We start from the raw sequence: 20,166 nt of genomic DNA on the forward strand, positions 1-20,166 counted from the left end.
GCATAATGTATAGACTTGTCACTATGTTGTGAACCTGAAACTAATGTAACATCGTGTTATCAATTTTACTTCAATAATATTTTTAAAGACCTCATTAAAAAAAAGACACCTGCTTAGTTAAGTGATACCTAGAACATCAATTGCTCATCCTCCACCTCCTTCCCAGATAACTTTTTTTCCAATTCTCTCCCCGCCTCTCTCCTTTCTCTCTCCTCCTCGTCCTCTCTCCCTGCTATATACACACATACACAATGTGTTTAAATTCAATTATTAATCTAAAATAAGGTGTTCCAGAAGGGACAACATCCAGAGAACAATAAGGAGTAGAGAGAATAAAAACACATGGTGAGTAAGTCTAAGAGCCATGCCATTTATTGGCTATATTGCCAAAACCATTCTTGATCCAGATAAACCACCTGTGTCAGGTCTAGACAGGTATGGCTCCAAAATCTGATAGAGAGTTTATTTATCTCAGTGATATTACAGGAGAGAGCAGAAGGAAACAATCCCAGTCTCAAATCCAATGTACAAAGCAACGTTTCTAGGTGTTTCTGAGGTTTTATATATATCACTGTCCATCTCTACAGATACCTGTTGGGTAAAGCATCTCACTGATAATAAGTTTCCTCAATGCACCTTCCAAATCCACAGGTAGAAGGAGTAAACATCATGCAGAGCCAGGTTGCCCTTAAACATTTACCCTGAACTTTAGTTTCAGTTTGTAGCAAACTCATATAACTGAAAAAATTTTCATTCAAAACTCTTGAGAAAAGTCTTTATAGTTGGTCTGATTTTCCACACCATGTCGGGGGGAAAAAAAAAAAAACAGAAACAAGAAAAAAAAACTGGTTGCTTTAGGATCCCAAAGTTAACCTGGGATAGTTCTAGGTTAACGTGAATTCCATGGTCCAACCCGTAACAAACTATACTTTAGAAAGCCACTGGATCTTGATCAATTCTGGGGAGAGAAGAGGGAATTGGGGGTTTACCTGACTTGGGAAACTCGCCAATGGTGTTATTAGATGAATGCATATATTTGGAAAAGCACGGCAGCTTACCAGTTGTGCTTTATCACAAAAGTGAATATTTACCCCAGAGCAAACCCAAATATGAAATTTATTTCTAATCAAATGATTAGCAAATCTGCAACTGTGTTCAGTACAACTTTGTTATCTTTTACAACTATGTGATTCACTTGATAAATATTAAGTTCAGGGTGCCTGAGCATCTCAGTCAGTTAGGTGTCTGCCTTTGGCTCAGGTCCTGATTCTAGGGTTCTGGGATCAGGCCCGATGTCGTTGGGCTCCTTGCTCAGCAGGGAGTCGGCTTCTCCCTCTCCCTCTGCCCCACCGCCCTCGCTCATGCTCTCTTCTCACTATCTCAAATAAATAAACAAAACCTTTAAATAAGTAAATATTAAGTCCATGAGGAAGAGCTCCACTGTACAAGTTTCATTTTTAAAGTCTGTTCAAAAGTATCCTTTGACAAGCTAAGAAAACAAGCTAAACAAAAGCTCAAATCTATGGTATCAAATCTATGCTGATTATAAACAGTAATTTAGACAACCTGAGTTATGAAATCACAATATCTATTATTAAACACCATATAGTCTTACTTCATTATACTTTAGCAAAATATTACTGAAAGAGTACCACAGAAAAGACAGTTTTACAATAAATATTTCCCAAAACCCAAGCAAAATTTTACTCTCAAATGGAATACAGTTTAAATAGCAAACACCAGAACCAAGAAAAGGGGGAAACATATATTATATAGGAAGCCTCATAGCCCACCTTTCTTCTTGACTGGCATTCTTGGGTCTTTGCACTGCCACAGGATCCAAGATCTCTTTTCAGGTCTCAACTTGATTCAGCTGAACTGAGGCCAAGAGCCAGGTAACTGTTGCAAACCACTTCACTGATCAATTTTGAAATCCAGGCTGTCTTCTCTTCCAGATAGAGAAAAAAATTATGTGTTTTTTTTCCACAATTAAACTTTTGACACTGCTCACAGAGTTCAGAGAAAAATAACCTTGAGTTTTTCAATTTTTATAAAATATTTATTGTTAAAAAAAACTGAGAAAATTATTGTAAGCATAGAAAATGTTATTAAAACTCCTCTTCAGACATCAACATTTTTGGAATTCAATGACTAACTCAATTAAGGCACAAACCAGATTTACACAGCTGTCTCATTACTCCGTACATGATCAAATTCAAAGATGAACCGGTTGATGATAAAGATCCTCAATGCTTTAGAGAAAAATGTAACCCCCTCCCCCCCCCAAAAAAACACTCTTAAAAACCTTTTTGCCTCTGGTCTCTAGAAAGGTGGGTGAGTTTGAACAGTTTTCTGGGGCAGAACACAGACTGACTGAAAGGCCCCTTTTTATTTACTGGACCAGAAGTTCCAGATCTCACCCCCTCAGTAAGACAGGATCCAGCTTGTTGTCACTTTCATTTTTTTCTTCTGTGCTCTCCAAGCCCCTCGGGCTTAATCCTTAATGCCCCTCTGATTCTGATCCTCCCATGTATTAACCGAGAGGATTGAAAAGAAGGAAAGCAATCCCTTGGCATGGAGACATTAAAGTGACAGTGCTACTCAATGGGCACTTGATGCAGGATGAGTTGGCGAAGCAGATTTCTTCACACTGGAGTCATTCACATCATGCCATCTCTTCGCATCCAAGCAGCTCCCTAGCCGGCGAGGAAAAACACCGAGACTGTTCAAGAGAAGTCAAACCTTCCCCCAAAGGTGTTTTCTGAGACGATGTAGTAGTATTAGGCATGTGAGCACAAGCTGTGCAAACGGTTCGCGATTTCCTAAATGAGAGTTCTGCTGCTTGGCTTCCACATCCACCCTTTTCTCTCAATCTCTCTCCAAACTACCCACCTTCCTTTTGCAGAAAAGACAAGAAATCTCTTTGCTACCGCTGGCCACCCCTGCCCACACCCCGTTCTTATATAGAAGTAAACAGAAATGTCCTGCACCCTCCACGCGATGAAGTGTTTCCTCAGGCAGGAGAAACAGCAGCACTAGAAATTATATAACTCTCAAATTTGGCTTCTCTAAGACATGGAGACTGGAGGGTCGGGGGTTGCTGGTCTGGGAGGTACTGCTGGGCACTGAACGTGCACAAAAGGGCGCCAGGCCTCCTCGCAGCGCCCCCACCTCGAAATATCGGCTGGCAAAGAGCTCTTCTTGGGAAGTGGGGGGAATTTTCTCTCTGGTCCCTTTCCAAGCGGGGTGAAAGGATGGAATACGAGGGAAGAGACTGGGAGAGGAGTCAGACCGCTGCGGGGGGGAGGAGGTAGTCGGGGCTGCTCTGGCGGCCGGTTGGGGGCTCAAGGGAGGCGGTGCCCGGGAAGCCGAAGCCTTAACACACGAACCAGGCCAAAGGGGAGAACTCCTTCAAGGAGTGAAAGGGCCTGCAGGTCGGCCCCAGCTAACGGAGGTGCCCAGAAGAGAGGAAAGCGCGCAGCAACATCCCTGCGCTCGGACCGCCCCACGCACGCCCTCAGCATGAGTGGAGAGGGAGCTAGGTTAACAAATAGCAGGGTAAGGGAATGTAGGGCTGGCAAGAAGGCGGGCCCATGGCCGTCTGGACCTCCTCGAAGCCAATGAGCGGCCCTCATTTCTGGACGCCACGCCCAATCACAGCCGGGATGGAGGGCGCGGCTTTTGACTGGACCGGGGAGGGCCGGGGCTGCAGGCTAGAGGCGTGAGCTGGCACCACTTCCCGCTCCGGGCGTTCTGGGTCCCCGCCCACCGCTAGTCATGTGAGCCACCAAAATGGCGGCGCTCGGGCGTGAGGCTGGGGCTGACCTGAAGGATGCAGGTGTGGTGCCGATGAGAGCCGGGGAAGCGCCCAAGGTAGGCGGAAACCCGGGGCGTATGAGTCGTGATTTCTGCAGCCTCAGTATATTAACGGGCTCTCCTGAAATGATGGAATTTTAAAACCTAAAGAGAACAGCCTCCAAGCTCATGCGGGACGCAGTGAAGCCCCCAGTTGTTATGGAAGGAGGCGGAGAGAAAATAGGAGACCTAAAGTCTAGTCCCGATTGCTTACAGTTTCTTTTCTCTTGCTTCCAGGCCTTTCGCTGGCTTTCAACTTGAAATACTTCCGTATAGCTTCTTCCACCTCTTACCCCACCCCTACCAAACTCTTCTCTTTCAGATATTCCTTTAAACGTCACTACTCTGGGAAACCTTCCCACACTTCTGGCTAGGTTAAGGCTTTTCTCATGTTTTTTTGTTTGTTTGGTTTCATTTTTATGGCACACTAATTCTGCCTTTAAATTACCTACCTTTTTGTCCTGACCTTGGTCAGGTTATGGATTCCAGAGGACACAACTGCATCTTAATTATCCTTAGGTCTTTCAGATACCAGGTGCTATGTAAATGATGGATATTAAATAAAATTCTGAAAAGCCAGGTAAAATAATACACATAAAAGCAGTACAAAACTACTTTGCAGACTATAAACTTGAATACATACACTCTTACTGGGATAATCGTGGTGACCAGTTGAGTGGCCTTGGACAAGTCAATTTTTAGATAAAATGCTTGTTATAGTTGATGGAGCGAGGTGGGTGGGAGATGGGCTAAATAAGTAATGAGTATTAAAGAGGGCACTTCTTATGATGAGCATAGGATGTTAAATGTAAGTGATGGATCACTAAATTCTTCTGAAATCAATATTAGACTCTGTGTTAACTAACTGGAATTTAAATAAAAATTTTGAAAAAAATTAAAATTTAAAAAAGTTATCACAAAGTCTTTACATTTCAGTACTTGTTTAAAAGTCTATCAAAAAATTACTAGTCTCTTTCTCTGCTTTAGTAACAGTGCCTTCCAAAGACTAGGTGCAAGATTAATGTTTGCACTCAGTAAGCATTTGTCCTGTTTCAGTGTTTTAGAATCATAATACTGGGTGTCTGGGTTCCCTCTATATTGATAGTGTAGACAGGTAGAAGGTTGGTACAAGGCATTGCCTTAGAGTTTTCTTTGTGGGAAATAAGGGACTTAAAGGAATTGGATGACAGCAAAATAAACATTTATTTTAAATAAACATATGATAAATTACATGTTACTGATATCTGCCTTCATAGTATATTAGATATAGAGTCTCCCTTAGATACTACTATATCTTCCATTTTCCATTTAGATGTCCAAAAGAGCCAGAAGATTAAATCTAATCCATAAGAAGTTGTAATTTATCATTTTTTACCTGTCCCCTCAGATATTTTAAAGAAAAAAATAGTACTGGCCAGAGTCCATTTCTACAATGATGCAGGGCAAGAAACTTGGCCATTATTACTCATTTTGTAATAATGTATGAAAGTTAAAGGAGCCCATACCTTCAGAATGTTGATGCCACGGATGATTAACCTTTCATTAGCTAGGGTTAAGATTGGTACGTATCACTTATTCAACAAATGAGTATTATGGTGATGTTCAGCAATTACAGCGTGTGTCCACTAATTACCAGTGTCAGAATCACTTGGTTTATTAAAATGCAGATTTCTAGACTTCATCCTACTCCTATTGAATCCAGATATCAGGAGGGAGCTCACAAAACTGCATTTCAAATAAACCCCGCGTGTGATTCTGGTGCAAACTAAAGGTTGAGAATCACTGATTTATTATCTTCTGAGTTCATTATGCTTATTCCACTCTAATTCTTTTGCCCAGGACTCTTGAAATTTGAGATCTAGTCTATGCCCTTATTATAAATGTTAAAGTGGAGGTCAGTATAAACTGTGAAGGGCCATAATTTTTCTAATCTATTTGTTGGCTAATCTGGACTCCCATCATGCTAGCATGGCAAAAGATTTAACAAATGTTATTGTTAAGAGTTTTCACAGAGACGCAAGGGTCTTACCCAGAGCAAAAGATTCAGAAAGGATCCTTTTTTAAGAACCAATTTTGTTTTGTTTTCTTTATCACTGTTTTTTACTTTCTTTTAAGATGCTGCTGTATAAACTGTCGTGGTCCCTTGACATTGGCAACTGTCTATTCAGACATCACACTTGGGACATAGGAACCTTCCCACACTGGAGTCCAGTGCCATGGGTCCAGGCTCCCTGGTATACCACATACAGTTTCCAGCAAAGGCTGTGCTTCTGCCGCAAGTGCTCCTAGGGAGCTGGATATATAATTTTTGTAATCCAGGGTATCCATAAGCATTACCTCTTCCTAGCCTGGAAAAGTGTCCCTCTCTCTAATGTTCTCTCTCACTAGGCGAGGCAATCCCTGCTCTCCTCCTTCTCCAGGAAACTCAACATACTCTCCAAAATGAGCTCAGGCTTTCATGAGACAGTTCTTAACAAGTGCTGTTGTTTCTTTCTAGCTCTGAAAAAGCTAGAGCAAGAATACAAAGCTTGTCTACCTTTGGGGAAAACTGTAAGAACAACACAAATTAAGTATCTCAGTAAGTTATCCTTCTACATTAGGTCCTAAGGCAAATCAACCTTTCTGAACCTTATTTTTCTCATTTATAAAAGTGTAAAAATAGAGATGATCAGTATTCTTCCAATTTCACAAAAAGTCATTATCTAGCAGATAATAAGGACTACTAAATATTGATTGAATCATTGACAAAGTATGTGAAAGCAGATGACAATTTTACTAGGATCTAAATCGTTTTTAATCTGGATCTAAAATTTATAAGATTTATTATTAATATCATTAGCTATTATGGTTCTGAAATTTTCTGTTTTCCAGGACATCAGAATGGCAACATACACACATGGTCAGCCCAGTCTTTCTCTGGAAGATGCAAAACTCAGAAGACCAATGATCATCGAAATCATAGAAAACAAAATTGAGTATCTTAGAAAAGAAAAGTAAGAGACACACCCAGATTGAAAGTCTCTAACTTTATTTGCACATCTTCTGTATTGCCATTGTTTCTGAGTATCTAAGATCCTATTAACTTTATTGAGTTGGTTATAAAGAATTTGTGAAAAAACTTGAGGGAAAAAATACACAGATGAAAATAGTAGTTTGTTGGAATATTGGGACTGTGGATAATTTCTTTTGCTTCTTAAAAAAGAAAATGTCCAAAACTATTGTTGAAATGTTATTTATACAGTAAACATTTTTAAATTAAAAGCAATTAGGAGAACACCATTTTGGGAGCTATTTATATTTAATTGATATTTAATTGGAATTACATTCAGTTTAGAATTGATTAACTCAGCGCAGTGCTGAATTCAAAAAGGAAATCCAGATTCCATGATGTACATATAGTTTCATATTACCATTTCAACTTAGATTAACAGAGCTCAAGAATAAAATAAAAGGGCATTAATCTTAGCCCTCAGACATTTTGAATTTAGGTATGAGTCAGAATCTAGTAAAATTAGATGTGTCAAATCTCTTTGCATATCCTAGACAAATTATTTGAAATATATTTGCACTAATTAAGAAATAGTTATTTGCTAGAGGGCCTTACCAAATGTAAACAACTTTGACTTAACCAAATTAATTCTTTTAGTAGCAAAAGCGGTATTCTTAGGTATCTCATAAATTTGGCTATATTGGAACATATTCATTTTTATTTGTGGCCAAAATTTTATCTCTTAAAAGAGTTCTATTTTAGAACCACTCTAAGTGATTTCAGAAAGAGGCTTCTATCCTCTCATTAGAATGCAAATTCCATGAGAGATGGGATTTTTTTTCTTTATTCACTGCCCCATCCTCAAAACATAGAAGATGTCTTTTGCATAGTAAGTGTTGCAGAAATATTCGATGTTGAGTAATACATAATAATAAATCACTACCCAGGAAAGGCTATCTCCATTAAGAGAATATTATGTTGAACGTAATTTTTCTCTTTGTTTTTCCTATTAGGACTTTAAATATATATGGCACAGCATTCCTTGGAACAGCAGCTAGTTTCTCTGGAATAATGGCCAACTTCATTTTCAGACATTGCTTCAAGGTTAAACATGATGCTCTGAAGACATATGCATCACTGACTACACTTCCATTTTTGTCTACTGTAGTCACTTATAAGCTCCTTGTAACGGATGCTTTGTATTTGGGTAAATTTAAATTCATTAATATATAATGTGTTTATGTTTAAGTAAAATTACACATTACCATATACTGCTGATAATAATCACTAATGCTTGTATATTGCTTTGCCACTTAAAAAGTACCTTCACATACATTATCCTAGTTCATCCCCACCACAGTCCTCCTGATTAGGCAGGGCAAGTAGTATCATGTCCTCTTTACAGATACACAGCCAAAGGTAAGACATGTTCATGTATGCTAAGAAACAACATACTGGGGAAAAAGCAAGTTTTGGCATACTGCACACATGATTTCAGATTCTGCTTCCCCCCACTTAAGTTTTGTGGCAATGCGCAAGTCATTGAATATCTGAGACTCCGTTCTATAAATTAGGACTACCAATACCTACCTCCCAGGACTGTTGTGATGATTAAAATACTGTATGTTAAATGCCTAATGAGGTAGCTAGCCTACTGTGGGCTTCTAATGTTATTTCCTGCCTCCTCCTTTTACCTTAAGTTTCATAACTAGTCATTGATGGAACCTCTGAATCCTATTTAACAGGTCCCTGCAGTATCTCTTTCCCAGGGAAATCTCTGATTCCCTCAGGGTAGGTTAGGTTTCTAGATAAATTTTCTGTTCATTTTACGTTCAAAGCATTATGCATAATTAAAAATTATGTATTTAAATATTTGTCTTAGTCCTTTCCTCGTGGACTCACTTAAAGGGTCTCTTTTTTGCAACATTATATCACTAATACATGCCTGACACATAGCAATAAAAATGTATTAACCTAGAATCCAGGTGTCCGGGTCTATTTGTTTAGTATTTTCCTTATGAAATTGCTTTCTGCAATAATTATGTATATAAGAGATAACTCCCCTTATATTAAGTATAATAAAAGCATTTTTTAAACATGGTGCATTTAGTCTATCATGTGCCTTAGACTGAATTTCTAATATTCTTTCTGTTGTTTCACTATGATTGAGGACAGTACAGGTAACTACTCTGTAAGGATACAAGACTGTCTTAATAACTCTTATCCTGATTTTTAAAAGGAAACCAAATTTACTTTTGTTTTCCAGGCAATATAAGCCAGGAAAATTGTGTTCTGAGAAGTTCACTGATTAGCATAATCTGTGGTGTTTTATATCCCTGTGGTTTGGCTTTCTCTAAAAATGGACGCCTTGCAGTCAAGTAAGTCTGTTTGTTCCTTTTCTTCCTTCCTTCCTCCATTTTTTTTTAAAGATTTTATTTATTTATTTGACAGAGAGAGACAAAGCGAGAGAGGGAACACAAGCAGGGGAAGTGGGAGAGTGACAAGCAGGCTCCTGTGGAGCAGGGAGCCTGATGTGGGGCTTGATCCCAGGATCCTGGGATTATGACCTGAGGAGAAGGCAGATGCTTAACGACTGAGCCACCCAGGCACCCCCATTTTTGTTTTTTTTAAATGTACATAAACTTTTCTTATTCTTTAGCTGCCAGTGACACGCTTTAATTATGATGTAGTTTGGTACTTCAAATAGCTGGCTTTAAACCTTTTTGCTATGTATATGAAAGACCGTAGAATAGAAATTATCCATTTGGGGGAAATCAATGAACTTTTCATAGAAAATACATCCAAAAGAAGTTCTTGATTATTTTTCCTTTTTAGGTATCATACTGTTCCCTTGCCACCAAAAGGAAGGGTTTTACTTTACTGGCTGCTGCTTTGTCAGACAGAGATAAAAGCAATGATGATTCCTCTAGTCTTAGAGACGGCCTTTGGAATATTTAATGGTCTACAGCATTATGCAAGATTTGAAAGTAGACGAGAAAACTGTACATGAAGATTAATCAAAGAGTTAATGGATACTAAATCAGCACAATGGGGTTTTTTTATGATGAGGACTCAGGCATTGCTGAAGCAGTTAAAAGTAACTCTGGACAATTTGTTTCTGTTCCTTTGCCTGGTATACAGCGGTACTCAATAAATATTCAGTAATTCAGTATTTAAATGTAAGTTTCATCTTTCTTTATTGTGTGTGGAAATGGGTTTGAGACATCAAGGTCTGCTCTATACATTTATATATTCATGAGACATTTAAGTACCTTATATCTCAGGTACTATGTAACATGTAATAAGGAATGGTCCTTAACCCAGAAGGAACTCATAATTAGAAGAGAAATTTAAAATGTGAACACATAGCAAGAGAACGTTTGAGAAGTACACAAATAATTCTGTGGGCACATAGAGGATATGGCTTTTAACAACTAAGGGAAGAAAGTGACATTTGACCTATATTTTGAAGGAGTAGTTGACAGTTCGTAAGAAAGCAACACATAGAAATTAGCATACAGCCCATTCCTCTCTCCTGCACTCTTATTCTGTATACTTTCTAGCCTCTTATCATTAACAAATGTGCTGTTAAAGGAACTTTTATTGGGTGCCTGTTATGCTGTCCATTATTATAGATACCAGGGGTCCAAAGATTCAGTCCCTACCCTCAAGAAGCTCAAAATTTAAGGAAAGAGATTACAGCACTTTAAGTCTTTGAGAACATTCCTTTATCTTAGTTCAGGAAATGAGCACTGTCTGATGAATAAGGCACAGGATGGAGCCCCACAGTTCATTCTCCTTGTCTTAACCATGTATAACTTGAGATAAGATTCAGTCATCTGAGACCCCAAACAACACAAAGCAAAATGAAAGTCTTACCAGGGTGCTTTATGACATCATAGATAACAAAGTGGGATATACCTTAGTGCTAATGAAAAAAATAAAACTAGCTAGTTAGGTGTCCAACTTTGTGTTCTCAGAATAATTCACAAAACTGAGGAAAGGGCAAATGACTAAGGGGAACTAAGTCAAACCAATAACTGGATCAATGGTATTCATATTTCAACTCTTTAAAAAAAATTCTAATACAAAGATGATACATGAATACCATATCAATGTAATATACTCGATTGACCCAGAAATATATAGAGCAAGATTTCAAAGTCCCCCTTCACTCCCACATCCTATTTCTACCCCATTCTCCAGAGGGCACTACTCTCAAGTTAGCATGCCTCTCCTTGCAGTACTCTTTTGTATACTGAAAATTAATTTTCACTTCAGTGTCTTGGAGGTATTTCCAACTCATTATGTATAGGTCTAACATGTTTTTTTTTAGTGCCTGAGTAACATTCTTAGTGATTCCAGTATTCATATAGGTAATCTTTCTAACACCCTGGTCTCTCTACCCAACCACTTAACCCATGGTCATACTCTAGAACTGCGCCATCCAATATAATAGTCACTAGACCACTTGTGGCAACTGAGCATTTGAAATGTGACTAGTTTAAGTTAAGATGTAAGTGTAAAATACACAAGTTTTGAAGAACTATGTAAAAAATTTAAATATCTCATTAAAATATTTCATATATGATTTATATATTTTTATTGGACTATGTTGCTATAGCCTTAGTCATTATCATTAAGTCCAAATTCTCTACATTCTCAATGTTAAAATCTCATTTTCTGATCACTACCACCTGTTCTTCCTGTTCATTCACTTTCCACAACTCTAGCATTACTTTGACCCCACCAGAACCTATAGTCCATCAATTCTACTACCTTCTTACCGTCCCTCATGCCCCTCACATCTTCACTGTTGTTCCCTGGGCTCAGCCACATCAATCTTTTTAAAGATTACCAATCACAAGGCAAAAACTAAAAATTAAAAAATAAAAATCTAGTTAAGATTCATTTTTAAATAAAAATAGTCTTCCTTTTTGAGTTTTCTGTTCATGTCTTTGGCACATTTGATTTGCAGAAGCTCTATAAATTCTGTGTTTTATTTGTTCATATGATGAGATAGTAATCTGGGAGGTTAACTTAGGATTCCCTTCCCTGCCACCTGAAAGCTGAGGAGATTGGTACCTTACTCCATGACTTCACATTGCCTTTCCTACAATAGAAAAAGCTGGTAAGTCTACTGATAATTTCCTCCAGCGGTAGAAAGCAGTAACTTGCCAAAGTGTCTGTAAGAAGCCTGAAGGAGGAAATTAGGGAAACCTTGATCCAGGCTTGAACCCAAAGCTGACACTAGGTAAAAGGCAGTATCTAGAGACAAGATAGGTCAGAGGTGTTAAGTACAGCCTGAGATCATCTCTCAGGTTCAAATCTCGGCTTTACTACTTACCAACAGGATGACTTTTAACAAGCTATTTCACCTCTCTGCACCTCCATTTCCTCATCTATAAAATAAAGAATAAAGATTTTACTGACTTTACAGTGTTGTTGAGATTAAATGAGTTAATATATATAAATTGAAACAGTGGCCATCTCACAGGAAGGCTACATGTGTTACTGCTGCTACTGTTATTGTTGCTGGGATATCATACCAATGATCACAGTCCTGTCCCTGGCTGCAGTTAGAGATTTTAGCATTTTTCTAGGAAAGATTAGAAAGAAGCAGCACAGCAAAAAAAAAAAAAAAAAAAAAAATCCACAAGATAACTCTCATATGAATAAATATGTATTCATTTATTCAGCTAATATTGATTCAAGACCTAGCGTATGAAACACATTGTATATCACACATTGGGTGAGTTATCTAACCTATGTTTCCTCAAGATATACTAATAATCACTTTTCAGTGGGATTACAAAGATTAAAGTACATGGAACAATACTATCCAATAACTGGCTATAGGTGGTGCTCAATATATGTGTTTACATTGTTTTTCCCTGCTTGGTATATAACAATGACTAAGACACTGTTGGTGGGAATGCAAGTTGGTGCAGCCACTTTGGAAAATAGTGTGGAGATTCCTTAAGAAATTAAAAATAGGGCTTCCCCCAAAAAAAAAAATTTAAAAAAAAAATAAATAAAATAAAAATAGGGCTTCCCTATGACCCTGCAATTGCACTACCGGATATTTACCCCAAAGATACAGATACAGTGAAAAGACGGGCCATATGTACCCCAATGTTCATAGCAGCAATGACCACAATAGCCAAACTATGGAAAGAGACAAGATGCCCTTCAACAGACGAAATGGATAAAGATATGGTTCACATATACAACAGAATATTCCATCTCCATCAGAAAGGATGAATACTCAACTTTTGTTATCAACATAGACGGGACTGAGGAGATTATGCTGAGTGAAATAAGTCAAGCAGAGAAAGTCAATTATATGATTTCACTCACTTGTGGAACGGAAGGAATAACATGGAGGACATTAGGAGAAGGAAAGGAAAAGCAAACTGGGGGAAATCGGAGGGGGAGATGAACCATGAGAGACTGGACTCAGAAACAAACTGAGGGTCTTGGAAGAGAGGGGGGTGGGAGGATGGGTGAGCCTGGTTGTGGGTATTAAGGAGGGTATGTATTGCATGGAGCACTGGGTGTGGTGCATAAACAGTCTTGGAACACTGAAAAAATAAAATTAAATTTAAAAAACAAATAAGATATGGTTCCTACTGTGGGAAGTTGCCTTCTTTCTTGCCTTTTCTCCTCCACTTCCTCCAACTGCCTTAACCATGTGATTTTCCCTCCTGCTTTGTATTGGATTGTATCACATTGCATTGCCTTCAATGTATTGTATCGATTTTCTCTCTGCTTTTATCAGTTGCCACCGAAATATGGGCACCTGGATTGCCTTGCTCAGAGAGCCAATGGGACTTGCATTCAGTAGTCTCACAGGATTGTAGTAAACAAAGAAGTTCTTAATGAGCTCAAGAACACGTCCTGTGGCTGTATACCCCACCCCAGTGCTGGGGAAATGGGCAAAAACTCAGAACTACCACTTTCTCCCTGGAGGTAGTCTACATATTTTTCTAGCTCCTGCCTATGAGGTCCAGCCTTCAAACAACCTACATTTAGGACTGAAATCCTCTCCTGAGACACTGATGGATTTTGACACATGTTCAACTCCTGGAAACCACTAAGAACAAGGAAGGTGACTTGGAAAATCACAGATTTCAGAGACAACGAGGAAAACAAGCCAGGCTAATTGATGAGATTCATCTCCTACACAGGACCATGGAAAGCCACATGCAAAAGAATAAAACTGGACCCCTATCTCACACCACATAAAAAGAAATCAATTCAAACAGGTTAAAGACTTAAGACCTAAGGTCCTAAAACTCTTAGAAGAAAACACAGGGGGTAAAGTTCATGACATCAGTCTTGGCAATGATTTTTTTCTTCTATTTGATACCTGCAACAAAAGCAAAAATTTTTTAAAAAAGGGGGGGGAACCATATCAAATTAAAAAGTTTCTGCACAACAAAGTAAACTATCAACAAAATGAAAAGACAACCTACTGAGTAGGAGAAAATATTTGCAAACCATATATCTGATAACCTAACATCCAAAGTATATAAGAAATTCATACAACTCAAAGCAAAAAGCAAATAATATGATTTTTAAATGGGCAAAGGAACCTAATATATTTTTCCAGAAAGACATAAATGGCCAGCAGTTACCCAAAAAGGTGCTCAACATCACTAATCATCCGGGAAATGCAAACCCAAATCACAATGAGATAGCAACTCATACCTATTAGAATGACTACCATCAAAAAGACAAGAGATAAAAAAATGTTGGTGAGGATGTAGAGAAAAGGGAATCCTTGTGCGGTGTTGGTGGGTATGTAAATTAGTGCAGCCACTATGGAAAACAGTATGGAGTTTTCTCAAAAAATTAAAAATAGAACTACCATATTATCCAGCAATCCCATTCCTGGATATATATCCAAAATAATTGAAAACGTGATATTAAAGAGATCTATATTCCCATGTTTATTGCAGCATTATTCACAAGAGTCAAAATATGGAAACAACTTTAATGTCCATCAGTGGATGAATGGATTAAGATGGAGAGATATATACACTCTATTGTTTCTATATACATTGTATATAATATGTACAATAATGTATAATATATGTTCCAATATAATAATATTGGAATATTATTAGAATATTGGACTGCACCTGGGTGGCTCAGTCCATTAAGCATCCCACTCTTGATTTTGGCTCAGGTCATGATCTCTGGGTCATGAGATCAAACCCTGCATCAGGCTCTACACTCAGTGTGGAGTATGCTTGAGATTATCTCCCTCTCCCTCTGCACCCCCCAACTCATGCTCGCACTCTCTCTCTAAACAAATCTTAAAAACTAATATGTATAGGATAATACATACAATTATCATTGAATAATTATATTATAAATAATAACATACAAGTAATATACCATATATGTGTCTATATACATATATATAGTAATATTCTTCAGCCAAGAGAAAGGAGGAAATCCTGCTATATGCAACAACATGGGTGGAACTAATTATGGGCATTATGTTAAGTGAAATAAGACAGAAAAAGAAAAATACTTCACGGTATCATGATATTTATAAGTGGAATCTTTAAAAAAAAAAAGTCAAAATCATAAATCAAAGAGTAGAAAAGTGGTTGCTGGGCACCTGGGTGGCGCAGTCAGTTAAGCTTCTGCCCATCTGCTCATGTCATGATCCAAGTGTCCTAGGATGGAGCCTCAGGTCAGGCTCTCTGCTCAAGAGGGAGTCTGTTCTCCCTCTCCCTCCAACTCTCCCCCTGCACATGTGCACTCACTCCCCCTCTCTCTCTTTCTCATGGGCACACATGGATGCACTATCAAATAAATAAAATCTTTTTTTTTGAAGTTTTATTTATTTGAGAGAAGGGAGAGAGAGAGCGAGAGCACAAGTAGGGAGAAAGGCAAAGGGGTGGGAGAAGCAGGCTCCCCACAGAGCAGGGAGTCTGATGCAGGGCTCAATCCCAGGACCCCAGGATCATGACCTGAGCCAACAGCAGATACTTAACCATCTGAGCCACCAAGGTGCCCCTAAATAAATACGATATTTTTTAAAAAGAAGAGAAAAAGAGAAGTCATTGCCGGGGGCTAGGGTGGGAAAATAGGGAGCAGTGTGTAAAAGGGTACAAACCTGAAGCTATAAGATGAATAGATCTGACGATCTAATGTAAAACATAGAGACTATAATTGATAATACTGTACTGTATATAATTGAAACTTGCTAAGTGATTAGAACTTAAATGTTCTCACACACACAAAGAGTAATTATGTGAGCTGATGGGTGTGTCAATTAAATAGATGGGAGGAAATCCTCTTATAACATATACATATATCAAGTCACGATAACGGACACTTTAAATATCTTACAATTTTATATGTTAATTATACCACAGAAAAACTGAAATTTTTAAAAACCCCAGATTCAAGTTCAATGAATTCCAACCAAAAGAAATCCAGAAAATATATCCCCACACTACGTCATAAACAACTTGCTTAAAACCAGTAAGAAAAAGAGAATCTTTGTAGAAGCCTGAGAAATACCCACAGAAATAAGAATGACAACAGAACTCTCACTGGTAACAGTGCTAGCCAGAAAACAGTAGAACAAAACTTACAAAGTACTAACCTGAAAGGGTGCCTGGGTGGCTCAGTCAGTTAAGTATCTGACTTTGGCTCAGGTCATGATCTCAGGATCTTGGGAGGGAGTCCCACATCAGGCTCCCTTCTCAGCAGGGAGTGAACTTGCCCCTCTCCCTCTGCCCTTCCCCCTGCTTGTGTGCTGCCTCTCTCTCTCTCTCTCTCTCTCTCTCTCTCAAATAAATAAAATCTTTTTAAAAAAATTATGTACTAACATTAAAAAAAAAAAAAGTCAGGGCACCTGGCTGCCTCAGGTGGTGGAACATGAGACTCTTGGTCTCAGGGTTATAAGTTCAAGCCCCATGTTGGGCACAGAGATTACTTTTTAAAAAGTCAACCATGAAGACAGAGATTTAATAAAATACAGTCCAAGTACCTTTATAAGAAATCCAGAAACTATTACTCCAACATAGTATAGCACAATTCGGAGAAAAACCCCAACTTCCTTCTCCCTGGTGAGAGAAAGGAGTGAAACCTATGTCCATCATTCTGACTTTCAGGGGGCTGCCCAAGGAATCATTTTCTCTTACCTGAATCCAAATACTAACAGGAATGGAGTGCCAGGATAGGGATGTCTGAGAAAAAAAGCCATAAACATGCACTGTTTCTGTTTACCACAGAAACACTAGGTAAAACTCCAATATTGCAGCCTACCACAGCACCAAAAAGGACACAGTATCACAGAGTAACACCAACAAGAGCTCTTGAGAAGAAATTGGCAAACTTCTTCAAGCACAGAGAAGATGCATCCCCAGAAAAGGCTGAAGCAATCTCAAGAATCTCCAGCTGGGCTGAGTAGAGAAAGTTCCTCCTGCAAAAAAGAAAATCGAAAAACCTGGGAGCATGGAGTGATTCTTCAAATGCTGAAATCCCAACAAAAAATAACGACCCATAGAAAGAAACAAGAAAAATGGCACATTTAAAGGAAAAAAATTTATCTCCAGAAATTAACCCTCAAGAAACAGAGATAAACCAGAAAAACAATTACAAATTATTGTCATAAAGTTGCTCAGTGAATTAAAAGACAGCACCGATAGACAAGAGGAAATCAAGAAAATAATACATGGATAAAATGAGAATATCAACAGAGATGGAAACTATGAAGAAGAACCAAATAGAAATTCTGGAACTTAGGAATATAATATCTGGATTGAAAAACTCACTAAAGATACTCAATAACAATCTGAAGAAAGAATCAATGAAATCAAAAACAAGACTTTTTAAATTATTGTGGCAGAATAGCAAAAAGAAAAAAGGATGAAGACAAATGAAGAAAGCTTAAGGCACTTTTGGAATATCATCAAATGGAACCACATACGCGAATGAAAAGAAAGAGAAAATTTTTGAGGAAATAAGTGCCAAAATCTTCCCAAATCTGAGAAAAGAATGGACATACAAATTCAAGAAGCTCAAGGAATTCCAATTAAGAAAAATCCAACAGGATTTACAATGAGATAAATTGTTGAAGGAAGTAATCAAGAAGATGTGATCACCAGTTGACCTGCAAGCTGGATCTGGACAATCAGAGGCTCCTTATCCCCTCCCCTGTCCCTAGAATATACACTCTATCCACCATTCTCATAGTGGGAGCTTTCTTCAAGGACACAGCCTTGAGAGAGAAATGTGTTACTGAGAACACCTGGACAGTATATGTTACTGAACCAATTAAGTTTCTGGTGGTTGAAGGCAGAGATCTACTTGTCTTGTGGCCACCCAGACAAACCTTTTATGTAAGTTCCTTATTAAAATTTCTACTTAGCAATCTGGAGTGGTCTGCTTCTTGCTTTGGTCTCTCCTTGCCCTTCATGTATAGAAGCCAGTTTGGGAACCAACAGACATCATAATCAAACCGTCAAAAGTCATGAAGAGAGAATCTTGAAAGCAAAGGAAAGGCAATCATTATGTCCAAAAGAGCTGCTACTAGATTACTAGCAGATTTCTCAGTGGAAACCTTGTAAGCTGGAAGGGAATAGGATGACATGTTCAAAGCACTGAAAGAAAAAAAAATGGCAACCAAAGATATTATATCTGGAAAATCTGTCCTTCAAAAACAAAAGAGTAATTAAGAATTTCTGAGACAAGCGTAAGTTGAAAAAATTCATCATCACTAGACTTGCCCTATAAGATATGCTGAAGGGACTCCTTCAAATTGAAGCAAGAGTACTATAAAGAGTAACACAGGGCACCTGGGTGGCTCAGTGAGTTGAGCCTCTGCCTTCAGCTCAGGTCATGGTCTCAGGGTCCTGGGATCAAGTCCTGCATCGGGCTCTCTGCTCTGTGGGGAGTCTGCTTCCTCCTCTCTCTCTCTCTCTCTCTCTCTCTCTGCCTGCCTCTCTGCCTACTTGTGATCTCTATCAAATAAATAAATAAAATCTTTAAAAAAAAAAAAAAGTAACACAGGGGTGCCCAGGTGGTTCAGTCAGTTATGTAACCAACTCTTGAGTCTGGCTCAGGTCATGATCTCACAGTTATAAGATCAAAAGCCACGAAGTGCTCCACGCTGAGTGGGGAGCCTGCCTCAGGATTCCCTCACTCTTTCTCCCTCTGCCCCTCCTCCTGTTCTTGCTCTCTCTCTCCCCCTTTCTCTCTAAAATAAATCTTTTTATAAGATAAAATACAAAAGCAAAAAATAAACAGTAACACAAAAATGTGAAACTCCCTGGTAAAGGTAAATATTTAGACAAATACAGAACATTTAAGTGTATGTGCAAATCATTTTACAATCTAGTATAGAATTTTAAAAAACATAAAGGCCATACATTTATGTTAATGAATATAAAATACAAAAAGATATAACTATATATCATCAGTAACATACAATGGGAAAAGTGGAAATGTAAAGGAGTAGATTCTATACACAACTGAAATGATTATCATACTTCCAGTGATCAGTTTAAAATAGATTGTTATAACTTCAAAATGTTTCATGTTATTGTGGTGGTAGTCACAAAGAAAATATCCACATAATACACACAAAGGGAAATGAAAAGAAAATCAAAGTTTGGAACATACCCCCAAGGGAGACATGTTAGACCACAAAACAGGTCTTAAAAAGTTCAAGAAGATTCAAATCATTCAAACTATCTTCTCTAACCACAATGAAATCAGAAATAGAAGGAAAACAAGGCAATCCACAAATATGTGGAAACTAAACAATGCACTCTTTTTAAATTATTACTCAAATATATATTATTCCATATATTAACTAAAACTGTTACCTCAATAGGCATAACTAAAATCCCTCAGATTGTAGTTCAAATATATTCAATTCGGTTAGTAAAATCAAATCCCTCTTACTATGTTTAGACTCAATTGACATCAATGTCAGAAAAGTCAGACCACTACTGGTCCTCCTATATGTCCTCCTGCAAGTCCTTGCTGAGTGTGTCAGACTGCAACCCTTATGGTCCTTTGACCTGCACCCTTTCTGTAGTTAGTCACACAAGCAAATTAATGTCAAGTCCAACACAGTTGACTGTCATACAACTCCCTTCATTTTTCTCACACATAAAAAAGCCTATTTATTTAGATTCTTTTTATAAAATACAAAGTTTTAATTATTTTTAGGTATTTATATTTTGGTTTCTTTTTTGCTGAGTAATAATTAACATAAATTAGTTTCAGGTGTATAACATAATGATACAATATATGTGTGTATTTCAAAACAATCACAATAAGCT

At 38.0% G+C, this 20,166-nt stretch overlaps 1 protein-coding gene across 1 annotated transcript; it reads left to right on the forward strand.

Moving 5' to 3' along the window:
* The first annotated feature begins 3,763 nt into the window (after positions 1 to 3,763).
* TMEM126B (transmembrane protein 126B) lies at positions 3,764 to 10,000 on the forward strand. The gene is given in 6 exon segments (XM_080817647.1): positions 3,764 to 3,873; positions 6,727 to 6,848; positions 7,858 to 8,051; positions 9,111 to 9,222; positions 9,680 to 9,835; positions 9,837 to 10,000. Coding segments are annotated over 6 exon segments (690 nt in total). The 5' UTR covers positions 3,764 to 3,792; the 3' UTR covers positions 9,862 to 10,000.
* Positions 10,001 to 20,166: the final 10,166 nt, after the last annotated feature.

Source organism: Martes martes (assembly GCF_963455335.1).
Source record: "Martes martes genome assembly, chromosome: 10".
Classification (NCBI taxonomy): Eukaryota; Metazoa; Chordata; class Mammalia; order Carnivora; family Mustelidae; genus Martes; species Martes martes.